The sequence below is a fragment of the Hydra viridissima genome, unplaced genomic scaffold (genome assembly GCF_058129835.1).
Source record: "Hydra viridissima isolate aposymbiotic clone 2 unplaced genomic scaffold, HvirCarnegie_v1 scaffold_1, whole genome shotgun sequence".
NCBI lineage: Eukaryota > Metazoa > Cnidaria > Hydrozoa > Anthoathecata > Hydridae > Hydra > Hydra viridissima.
This window is the reverse complement of record NW_028324300.1, coordinates 18,158,603-18,171,280: the sequence shown is the minus strand read 5'-3', so window position 1 is coordinate 18,171,280 and position 12,678 is coordinate 18,158,603. Positions and strand designations below refer to the sequence as shown.

General features: G+C 27.6%; 1 protein-coding gene, 1 long non-coding RNA gene and 1 pseudogene across 3 annotated transcripts; 2 read left to right on the top strand and 1 right to left on the bottom strand.

The window, feature by feature from the left end:
* Nucleotides 1–85: 85 nt before the first annotated feature.
* LOC149893697 (uncharacterized) lies at nucleotides 86–2,442 on the top strand (annotated as a pseudogene). The gene is made up of 8 exons (XR_016446117.1): nucleotides 86–310; nucleotides 526–622; nucleotides 742–807; nucleotides 955–1,097; nucleotides 1,289–1,348; nucleotides 1,505–1,706; nucleotides 1,936–2,101; nucleotides 2,172–2,442. The product of XR_016446117.1 is annotated as an uncharacterized LOC149893697 (transcript).
* A 329-nt stretch (nucleotides 2,443–2,771) lies between these two features.
* LOC149893696 (uncharacterized) lies at nucleotides 2,772–4,219 on the top strand. The gene is made up of 2 exons (XR_016446119.1): nucleotides 2,772–3,559; nucleotides 4,013–4,219. It is a non-coding gene; the product is annotated as an uncharacterized LOC149893696 (long non-coding RNA).
* LOC149893695 (uncharacterized) lies at nucleotides 3,697–6,390 on the bottom strand. Its single transcript, XM_090070000.1, has 5 exons — nucleotides 6,321–6,390; nucleotides 5,739–6,065; nucleotides 5,412–5,492; nucleotides 5,199–5,279; nucleotides 3,697–4,992 (listed from the first exon to the last, which is right to left on the bottom strand). The coding sequence occupies exons 1-2, from the start codon at nucleotides 6,388–6,390 to the stop codon at nucleotides 5,896–5,898; spliced, it is 240 nt and encodes a 79-aa protein (XP_089926126.1). The 3' UTR covers nucleotides 3,697–4,992; nucleotides 5,199–5,279; nucleotides 5,412–5,492; nucleotides 5,739–5,895.
* Between the last annotated feature and the right edge of the window lie 6,288 nt (nucleotides 6,391–12,678).

The following is a 12,678-nucleotide window of genomic DNA, read 5'->3' as shown; positions in this document are numbered from 1 at the left end:
ATATATATATATATATATATTTATATATATATATATATATATATATATATATGTATGTATATATATATATGTATATATATATATGTATATATATAATTTTTTTAAAAGACCATGACACATTACTTAGTTGTAAAATTTCCAGAAGAGGATTCAGTGGAAGTAGTTCCAGAAACATGGTTCTCTTATGAAACTGGGAAGTGTTTTTTTCCAACAAAAATGGATTCAAAAACATTTAATAATTATGTTTTAAAGATGTTCCCGCCAGAAGACAACTGGAAAACATAAACAGGCATTGCTTTGTGGAAAACAAGTAATTTAAATCTTTAAAAGTATTTGAATAGAGGTTACAAATTCTGAAGATAAATTTTATATTTTTTTATAAAATTTATTTGAAAATTATTTATAGTTTTAGCTATATTTTTAACGTTTTAGTATTATAACTATCAATATATTCATATTTATAATATTCATTTTAACTGTATTTTACAAATAACGTTTTTTATACATACATATTGTTTTATTTAGCTGATTACAAAATAGCGCGCGATAAAGCCACTTTAGCGTTAGATACTTCAGATCTCAATACTGATACAGAAACCACAAGGAAAAAAAGAAAGAGAAAGTATATATTATTATCTTTAAAAATTTAACAAAGTTTTATGTTGTTTTTACTATAAGTTCATGTTATTTGATTTTTTAGTCCTTATTTATTTTTCTATGTAATTTTTTTCTAATTTTTAGGGAAATATAAAGATTTGAAATTCTCAATGAAAATGACGAGCTTGATGTTGATTTTTCTTCTAATAAGTATGATTGTTAAGATATTAAGATGATCAATAATATAAGTATGATTGTTGAGTTTGAATAGATGATTGAACATACATAGTCTATAATATATTTACATAGCCTAGCATAAATGTTAATGCTGTTAATAATTGTTATCTTATGGGCTAGATTGTCACTTCAAGGAACATCAAGTAGCTCTAGAAACACTTGTGCACCAAATGTGGAGTGTAAAATTTTTTCTCTTAGTAATGAGAAGTCGATTCCTTTTTCAATATTTAACAAAGGTTCTGTTTCATTAAATAGTTCTTTAGGTTAGTTATTATACTTAATCGAATTAATAATCAATAAATAATAAGTTCAGTTTATTAAAGTTTATCTTACAAATCCGATACATTTTATTTGTGTTTGTATATATATATATATATATATATATATATATATATATATATATATATATATATATATTGGCATGTTGTAAAAAATAAAAATTCTTTATATTTAGATAATGCCACTAATTCATATTTTGAAAACGGTCAAATTTCAACACCAATTAATAGGACAGGTTAGATTTTTGATGATGGTGATGATGATAATGATGATGATGATGATGATGATGATGATGATGATGATGATGATGATGATGATGATGATGATGATGATGATGATGATGATGATGATGATGATGATGATGATGATGATGATGATGATTTTTTTTCAGATTTAATGATGGATAAAATTTTGGAAAAGCTTGTTGTGATGGAAAAGAGGCAGAAATCCAATGAAAAGATGCTAAAAACCATTCTTATGCAGTTAGAAAGCTGTACAAATGAATCACCAGTTGCAGATTTACCTGTCACATTGCTGTTCAAAATTGGGAGGATTTAGTAATATTAGATGAAATGAGTTCTTCTGTTGGTTTGGTAAGCTAGGAAAGTTTGTTAACCATAATCCATTTCCAAAGTTTTTTTGCATCAAGAATATTTAATAAAAATTTTATATAGGTATATATATATATATATATATATATATATATATATATATATATATATATATATATATATATATATATATATATATATATATATATATATATATATATATATATATATATATATATGTAATCATATAAATATTATAATTTTATATTAGTCAAGGGTGCTTGGTGTAATTGGTGGGAGCAATTTGAAATCAATAACATACAACGTTATGAGCCAACTAGTATGTCATGAACTAGCACTAAAAATGAATTGGAAGGATAAATATAAAAATAAACATGCATTTGGAAAGTTAAAAAAAATTCCTGGCATAGTCAACAGTAAGCAAAATAATATTTATTTATTGTGGTAATTAAGTGGATCACATATATCTTGTTTTAAATTTAATAGTTGCAGTTCAAAAGCATGAAAAAGGTGCTAGTAATGCAGATGTTGAGAAGTGCATTAAAAGATGGCTGATGCAAGCTCCTGATAGAAATGGTGGTCGTGCACATCGTGCATTAAAAACTTTAACTCAGAACTCTTAAAGATTGTAAAAACTTTTTTTTATATTTTATATTTTACAATGGTTTTCTTTCATTACGGTATGATTTTTTTATAGTATAATACTCATTTTTATAGTTTACTATTCCTACATACATATATACAATAGAAATATTTCCAGTGCCAGATTAAGGTTTAGACTTAATTTGTTTAGAAATTTTGAGTTTTGAAATTTATTTTTTTGGTTAATGCTTTATCAGGGATTTTAGTGAAAGGTTTTTCTTCATTTTTAAATATTTTTCTTTGAAACCACTGGTTTAAGTTTTTGATCAGTGTATTTGTATGTTTTTATGTTTTATGTGTATGTATTTATATTTTATTTGTATGTATTTATATTTTAAACTATATCTAAAATATATATTTATTGAAATAAACTTTTTGTTAAATATTTTTTTGTTTTGCCATTTAGATTTTATATTAAAGCTACGTAATCATTAGATACTTTAAATAGAAAATAAGCAAAAGAGATAGTATATTCCAGTCATTTATAAAAGTTTAATAGAATTTTTTCTGATTATTGTTAGTTCATAGTTAATGCTTACTTCTTGTACTAAATAATTTATTTTTATTTTTAAGTGCAATACAAATGTTCAAAATTTGCCATGAAATCGTGGATGTTAACATTGACTTTTTCCTTTATATGTAAAAATTTTTAGATTTGAATAGATAGTTGAACATGCCTACCCATTTTAAGTATTTATGTAACCAAACTTTTTTAATTTAGGCTATCACAAGAAATATTGAGAAACATATGTACTCCAAATGTGTGTAGGTTGTTCGGGTTTTTTAAATAATGATTTATTATTTTATGACTTTTTGTAATGTAACTTTTATTTTAATTGAATTTGTTAATAAAATGATTTAAATGAATTAAAAAGCCCGATAAATAATTTAGATATGGCAACTTATTCAACTGGAAGTTATTTTCATTTACATAATGACGCAAATTATTTTTTAGAAACTAGTCAAGTTTTTGATAATAATGATGTTGATGATCAACTGAAAAAAATAAATGTGGCATGACATGTATAAAACTAAACCTTTATTTGGAAAGTTCAAAGTTCCAGTCATCATCGACACTAAGTACAATTTTTTTGGTGACAATTAAGTGAATAGCTTTTAAATAAATTTTTTATCAATTTAACAGTCACATTTTGAAAGCATGAGAAAGGTGGATATGAAGCAGATGTCGAATGGCGCATCAAACGCTGGTTAACGCAAACTCTTGACAGATGGTAGTTTTACAAAACTTGTTGTTTTTGTCTTGAATTTGATTGAATTTGTTTTATTTGTTATTTTTATTATAGTTTGTTTTATGTGTTATTTTAAACTTTTTTTACTTAGAGATTACATTTCTTACATTTTATTTCAGTTTTGAAGCTTATTTAACATTTTTTTCACTTTCAGCTGTTTAGCAGCTTTTGGTTGTAATCATATGTAAAACAAAGTGTATCGTCATCGTTTTTTATCTTTTTTTTTTTTTAATCTATTTTTATATACATATGAGTTTTTATGTCTATAAAAATAAATAAAAACTTGTTTGGATTAATTGTTGACAACGATGTAAAATTGTCAGCGAGTGATTTGTTAAGTAACGTAGTATAAAAAGTAATAAGTGTAGATGTAATTTTTTAAGTATAAATGTCTTATATTACGAACGATCAATTATATTATTTTTGATTTATCAGGAGCAGTTTGACATGCGAGAAAGATTGCAGTAAAATGTGAAGTCGAAGAGTAGCGATAGTTAACACCATATGGTCGAATAAATGGCGGCCGAAGAAATGATGGCTAAGCTTTTGCTAATCTTAAACCTTTATATGAATTTGAATTGCATTTTAACTAACTTTTATTGAAATGTAAAATATTTATCAATATAAAGCGTATTGCAAAAACGGTGGACTTAATTTTCTACATTCCATTTTATAATATTTTGAAATATCTCATCAATTATATGTTTTCGCGTATACCTTTTTTGAGTCAAGTAAACATTGAGTTATTTTCATATTTTTCCTCCGGCAATTTATTTACGTCTTAGAACAAAGGAAGAACGAGGAATTCCTCTTAATTTAAATTCTCTTATGTGATAAGTATTAGTTTTAAAATAAAGTAACAAATTAATAATAATAAAGCAAAAATAACATAAAAATGAGCAATGACAAAGCAACGTATAAACGCCGGTTTAAAGTAATTTTAAAAAAAACGAACTAAAAATAACAAAATAAGCATTGGTAAAGCAACGGCTAAACGCTGGTCGAAAAACGGCTGCCATGCATGGACCATGCATTAAACGGTGAGCAACACTTGGCTTGGGCCATGCTTGTCGGCCAATGGTGGGCCAGTCATGGCACCGATGGTGGGCCACGCATGGAGCAAGCATGGCGAGTTTGCTGGGTTACAATACAGTATATATAGGGTAGTTAAGTTACTGATATAGGGTAGTTAAGTTACTGATAAACAACTTTTATTAAAGGTGACATTGTTGTTGATGGTGCAATTAATGAAGTGTATGCACTTCCAGCCGATATAGACTTCCAGCTGGAAGAGTATACCTTTTTATATAATTACTAATTGAATAAAAAGTTACTTTAGCATTTTGGATCAGGATGTGCACTGTCACAATCATTTGTATCCATAGCATTATTCAATTTCTTGTATCCAACAGCCCCTATAAAAATTTGTTTATATATATATATATATATATATATATATATATATATATATATATATATATATATATATATATATATATATATATATATATATATATATATATATATATATATATACAGAGAGAGAGAGACAGAGAGACAGAGAGACAGAGACAGAGACAGAGACAGAGACAGAGATGTATCACTAATTAAATAAAGTTACCTTGGCATTTTGGATCAGAATGTGCACTGTCATAAGCACTTGCATCCTTGGCATTGCTTAACTCCTTGCATTTAACAGACCCTATAAAAATTATATATATATATATATATATATATATATATATATATACATATATATATATATATATATATAGACACACACACACACACACACATATAAATCAATAATATTATTTATCTAAAAAAGAATTACTTTTTAAATGTTTTGGATCAGGTTGCGTAGCCTCTTTTTTATCAATGGTTGTGTGTTTTGATCCACCACATTCAAAAGCACCTAAATAAATTGGTTTTATATATCTTTAAATCCCATCCCATCACAATTTATAGAAAACATTGGAAATACTCTAACCAAGGATTCATACATACATACATAAATACAGAGAAAGTTGCAGATTAAGACTTTTCAGAGCCCGGGGCTATTTTTAGAGACCCCCCTCTGTTTATATAGCTTCTTTTTTTTTTTTTGAAGTAATGGTTTTAAATAACAATTGTAAAAATAATATATCATAAATATTTATACTTTTAGGATCTTTAAGATTTCACCTAGCAGCTCTGCCACCATCCTTAGCATTATGCAAAAATTGTATGATGCGCAACTCAACAACATTTCGAGTTTCATTTAGAAATTTAGTCCAAATACAGTCCTTTAGAAATTTCTCCAACTTCACTGGAAGTTTTTAACTTTCCATTTTTTCCACTTCTGAATCCATGCAATCTTCTTCATTTAAATGCAAATCACTATCTGAATGATTTAAATTATTTTCATTGTTATCAAAACAAACATCAGATATAGAGAAATCGATAGGGAATAGGTTATCACTGTCAACTTGTGTACTACAATTTTTGTCTAAATGAAATACTAAATTACACTATAGCTATATAGTATAAAGTAAACTGTTACAATTACAAAAAGATTAGATAAGCTACAACATTATACTTTTATATCATCAACCTTAAATGATATCAAACTTTCTTATAACGATATAAAACTTAGATTTTCTGTATCTTTATACCAAAGTGTCAGATTATTTATAGATAAATTATTTATATTTTTATTACCATTTTTATTGATATTATTAAATAATTATTTAATATTATTTACCAAGAATTGTTCTAAAAAACAATGACAATTTCGAACTTGCCCTTTGGCTATCAGAACGATTTGATGCCATTAATAAAACATAGAGCCAGTTTATATAAATATAAATATAATAAGTACAAATTAAGAAATATAATAACTTATGCTAAAATTAAAATGCTACAAAACAAACTGTCGAAGAAAAAAAAAGTGGTTTCACTAATTTATTATCGCTCTGTTCTTTAAGAATATTAAGCAAGATTATTATTTAATACTGTTAAATTTTAATGGTACTTAATAATACCATTTAAATTTAACAGTATTAAATAATAAAATCAATATATTTAGATTTATTTTGACAACAATTCTACATATTAACAGCAGTGATATTTAAGTTCTAAATGTAATTTCAATTTCCATTTTTACTTCGTTCATGTAGCATTGATTTAATTTCTAATTTTAATTTTACTTCTTTTGAATCAGTTCTGATGAAATTAATTTCAGTTCAGTTCTTATGATTTTAATCATTTTAGTTTTTATTTCAGTTACTAAATCAGTTCATATTTTACTTCTATCAAATTTTACAGCAATTAGTAGTCCTAACGGCACATTTTTTTGAAAAAATTAAAGCGTAGTCTTAAAGTGTATGAATTGGTAACTTGTACTAGTTGCATTCATTTTGAAAAAAAAAATCTTATGGCTCCTTCCGGGGCCTTAAAAAAAAAAAACTTACCCCACCCCGGGGTAAGTTAGCACAAACTATAAAAAAGATTATTAACGCATTAGTGAGTAAAAATTTATAAAAATCATTTAATATTTCTATGAGCTAACGGGTGATGCGGAAGTTATCGGACAAAATAAAAGCGTCAATAACTTATTTATAAATAAAAAAACAAACTAGTATTATATTTTTTTAAAATAAAGCATTTATCTTTTAATAAAAAATATATTATTTTTTATATGAAAAAACACCACCATCTGCAATTGATCTCAATTTTGCTCTGACGCCTTTCATATGCGACTGTAAAAAGTTTATGAATTGATCGCTACAGCCTTGGAAGTGCGAAACAATGGCTTGGACATACCGCGGTCAGATATTGCTATCCACATTAATAATTTTTTTGGAAATTTCTCTTTTCCTATAAAACGAACACTTTCTGGGCATGTCTTTTTGTTGTTTGTGTAGTATCCAGAATTTCCAGGTATGTTGTCCCCTGCAAAACAAAAGTATTTTTCGTCATCAATGACTAGAAGCGATTTTGTGTTATAGAGTTGGTTAACTAGTTTCCTGCTTCTTTTCTTTGCCTTTATTTGTTGTTCTATAGTGTATTTTGGAGTCTTTTCACGTTTTCTATATTTAATATTCTTTTTTTTTTAACTGACGACCAATTGTCAATTGATTTACACCAAATTTAATACCTATTTTTCTCTAACTGACCCCTATTCGATTGTTGACAAGTCTCGTTAATTCAGCTTTCTTTTCTCTAGTCCAGGATGTCGGACGACCAAGGTGCTTTCTATCAGAAAACGATTGAACAGTTTCAAGTCTTTTTAGGTTATCATATATTGTACTTCGAGCAAATCCTTCCTTTTCAAAATGATTTACCATTTTTTTTTTTTTTTATATTAGGTTTATTTACAAAAAACATTTTTAGTCGCTTTTGAAAAGATTCTCGTTCAGCTGCATTTAACCTCATTTTAAATAATTGTGTTTCAAATAATAAAGTTTATATTTTATAGAACGTTTATGCCTTCGCATAAAACCACAAAAACTAATTATTATGCTCAAATAATGAAATTAGGATTTGTCCGATAACTTCCGCATCACCCGTTAGTAGCAGTTAGTAGTTCGAATATGAAGCCAAAACAACACCCCACCATTGTTCCTGGTAACAAAATCCCCTAAAAAAATATTTTTGTAAAAAATAAGTTCAAAAATATTTTTTTTGTAAAAATAAATTTTTTAAATATTGTTAGAAATAAAAATTAAAAAAAAAAAATTAATTTTATAAAGATATTTTTGTTTTCCAGCTTCCCCCTGTGAAAATTTTGCCTACAAACCCCAAAAGCCTTTCAATAAATCCCAAAAACCTTTCAATAAGCTGCCTAAAGATCCTGAAAAACGACAACTACTAAAACAACCTGACTGATAATAGTAAATCAATTGTGACTGGAATATTTATAGTAGTTTTATTCATAGGACCCAAGATGAAATGGTCAATTAGGAAAGTTCCCTGAGATTTCTAATACTTTTTGATAAAAAAGCTCTGCAGATAAACGCAATTCGTCAACTAACCCTTGCTGACAACTATCCCCGGTCTCCCCTATCATTATTTCAAGAAATGTAATACATAAGTTTCAAGAAAAATATTTAAACAATTTTTTGACTTAGTAATAAACATCTAAATAACCATACAAATAGTCATAAAATAGTCATTCAATTGAGTTATAATAAGATTTTTTTTTCGAAATTGAAAGAAAATATCTGGTTGAATTATAATTACAAATTAATGTTCAGTTTCATAAAAATTCTCATCTCTAATGATTTTTTCATTCGATTGCGGCGACCAACAGTTAAAATTCCACAAAGTGAAAATATCCTTTCTTCAAACGCCTGTGATGCTGGGGCGGACAGTAACTCTTCAGCCAAGATTGCAATCTTGCTATACTTGCTTTTGTTTTGTTTCCAAAAGAGCAGGCCCTTACTTGGCAGCGCTACATCACCGCTTATGTCTAGCAAATACCTTGACAGCTGACTTGCAACAGTGTCTTGGTTATAAATTTTTCCTTCTTTTGTAAAAATTTTATTTGACAAGAACTTAAAGCGCTTTGTGGCAGCAAATTCACATTCAGATCCATTTGACTCAGCAGCAGCTTGTAATTCTTGTTCTACTCCACAAACTTTTATTATATACATCTTTGCTGCATGGAGCAAGGTGCCCATTTCCGGTGTGAGGATAAAGACAGCAACGGTTGGATCTAACAAACATGCAACAGGCGGAAGAGGATAAAGTATTTCCGTGTAATTAGTAAATCTAATTTAAAGACTATATACCCTGTCTTGTTTTTAAATGATAATGACTAATGAACTTCTTACAATTTATTACCATTTTCGTTTTTTTTAGTTTAAATAATGTAAGACACAACTTTGTAGATTTAATAAAATTCAGAAAATAATTTACATACACTAATAACATAAATAATAAAATAATATGTACCAATTTCTGTAAGAACTTCATTCACCGATGTCTTTATTTTCAACAGCCGGTCAATCATCTGATATGTACTGTTCCATCTTGAGGTGCAGTCAGTTATCACAGACTTCCCACACTTGTCAATAAGTTTCTCAGTTGCTACACTTGATTTCCTAATTCTTGATACAACTTGTCTCGTTTCTAAGATGGTTGCACTATAATGTTCATAAACTGGTTTTATGAGAAGCTGGAATGTGTGAGCCATACAGGGCATTCGATGATATGGAATATGATCTGGCAGAAATAAATACGTTTGTTCTGACAGACACTGGATCTCTTCCTCATCATTCATGTTCAGACTCGTCAGATTCAAACTCACAAGAGTCAGATTCGTCAGATTTCTTAGCTGCATGCACTTCCTGTAAGAGCCTGATGGCTTTAACCATATTAGACCTGTTGTCTGAAACAATCAACATAACTTGATATTCTTTAATACCCCATTGGTCAAGACATTTCTTTAAACATTCAGCAAGCATCTCACCCGTGTGGGGATGTTGGAGCTCCATCAAATTTAGGAAAGCATGTTGTGTTTTATCAATGGTGGTCTCATAGAAACAAGCAGATATTCTAAGGAACGATGCTGTGAGACCCTTCTTCGTCCAACCATCAAGACAAATTGTTACTTTGCGTGTACGATTCATCAAGTCTTTCAGTTGTGCAGATTGTAGAAGAAAACGCTAGTTTGTCCGCTTGTTCAGTGTTGCAGACCCTGCAATATAAAATTTAAATCAGTTAAAATTTAAAGCACATCAGTTTGTGTTGTTAGTTTCTATAGTGTTACATTAATGATACTATAATTACAGGTAAACATTTAAAAATTGTTTAGCATTGAATGAATTTAAAACAATAATTTAAAAATTTAATTGTGTTAATTATTACCTGGCAATTTAAATTTTGGATCAAGCGTTTTTATCATCTTTTGAAACGACGGCTGATCTAGCAATACCATTGGATAGCTGGTATTAACAATCATTTCAATCACGCTATCCTGACGCACTTGATATTCACTTGATTCCGTTGCCCACGTGGTGATTCGGTGTTCAAATCACTCTCTTATTGTCTGAGTTTTTGTCTTTCCACTATATCGGGAAGATGTAGAATTGATGTCATCAATTTTACGTTTCAAAAGTATTTTTTCTGCATTTCGTTTTTTCTTTTCATCCGTGTAACATTTGTGTGTGTCTTTATGTAATCTCTGAATGTGCGCCACCAAGTTACTGGAATTTTTTCCGGCAAGAGATGCACCACACGCGCTCTCATTATTTATGTCCTGTACTAGACACGTGGATTTGTCAGTTTTTTTTATCGTAAACGAAGAATTTCCATACAGGACTGTCACGCTTCCTACCAGCCAACAACCTTGATAAACTCATTATTCTGTTATTGATTGATTTGCAACTCTTAAGAATCTTTAGATGTTTATTTTATTTTACAACAAAAGATTGAACGCATTGAATTTATACTTAACGGTAGACAAGCATGTGACCAGTTTTGTGGTCCATTTATACATTCTATAATCATTCCAAATATCATCGTTATGGTCAAACATGTGCGCCAATTTTAAAGCAAGTATGTAAAATTTGTAAATTAATTGTCAAAAAAAACTAATTAGTGTATCAAAATTTTTTTAATATTCAATAATTTTCGTTCGGTAATAATTCCTAATTCTATTCCTATTTTCGTTTTTTGATGCTTGTATTCAATTCTATTTCAGTTTTCGTTCTTCAGATAATTCCTAATTTTAAATTTTTATTCACATTAACGAAATCAATTATTTTTACTTCTAATTTTACTTCACGTTAATGAAAATATCACTGATTAACAGTGTTAATAAAATCAAGATTATTAATATTTATCAATAATCTTGAGTGTTAATAATAATCTTGATTTATATACCATTAAATTAATAGTATATAAATTTTGATTTAAATATTTATTTATAAATAAAGAAAAAAATTTATTACTTTTAAATACTAACTAATATTATTAAATAAAATTAATTTACAAAGTAAAAGTATCAACTTTTTTATGCATTAAAAAATGTTGTTATTTCAGAATTTTGCCATTCAGAACTTCGCCATTCATTGAAGCTGCCATTTTTAAAATTTAATTGAAACATGTTCGGTTTTTTATTAAAATGTATCATTGAAATAAAAAATAGAACCCAATTGGCTGGACATCGGCTGAACGTCGGCTGAACGTCGGCTGAATGTCTGTTAGGCTATCGTCGGCGAACAGACATATAACCGACGTTCAGCCGATCTTGTTTTGTTGAAAACAGTGTAGCCGATGTTGAACCGATGTAACTAGCTCGGCCCGAGCTCGGCCCGATATCGGCTTTAACACAGGGTAAAAACACAATAAATGTGTTGAAATATGTATGTAAGGTTAAATATATACCTTATATACATATTTAAACACATTTTTAAAACAATTATATAACACATATTAACACATACACAAACAACAAAAAAACACTTTACATTATTATAAAAACACATTGATAAAACAACTATAAAGCACTTATTACCACATACACATACATATCAAAAAAGCATATATGCAAACAATGTGTGCAAACAAAAATTTTAAAAATGACGCAAGAAAATTCAAAAAGATTCAAAGTAAACAAATTATATATTTACAAACAATACTCTTTACCTTCTTTTTTTTTTTTTCATAAGAACTGTAATCCTCATAACAAAATTTAACCTTTACATACAATAACATGTGACATGCGTTGTCAGTCTTGGCACAAAATTTTAATTTATTTTTCTAAATTTTCTAAAAAATAACAAAAATAGTTAATAGCATCACAGAAACTTCAATGTATTAATAACCATTTTATGGAAATTGCATTAGTATAACTTTGAATAACATCCATACCCCTATTTTCCTTCTAAAAAATAAAACAATAAAAAGAAAACTGCTAAAAAAAAATAAAACAAACAAAATATAAGCGATATAAATAAAACGATTTCAAAAGCGATAAAAATAAAACGATTTCAAAAATTAAAATCCTTTCTACTTTAAATCCTTTCTACTTTATCTAATAAAAAATTAAATACTTTCTACTTTATCTAATAAAATTGTATAACTATTTAATATACTTACTTCAATTATAATAT

Coding starts and splice junctions, on each gene's coding strand:
- LOC149893695 (XM_090070000.1), bottom strand. CDS start 6,390: ATGGCATCAAATCGTTCTGATAGCCAAAGGGCAAGTTCGAAATTGTCA. Junction 6,066..6,320: donor GTTTTTTAGAACAATTCTTG/GTAAATAATATT, acceptor TATTTCATTTAG/ACAAAAATTGTAGTACACAA.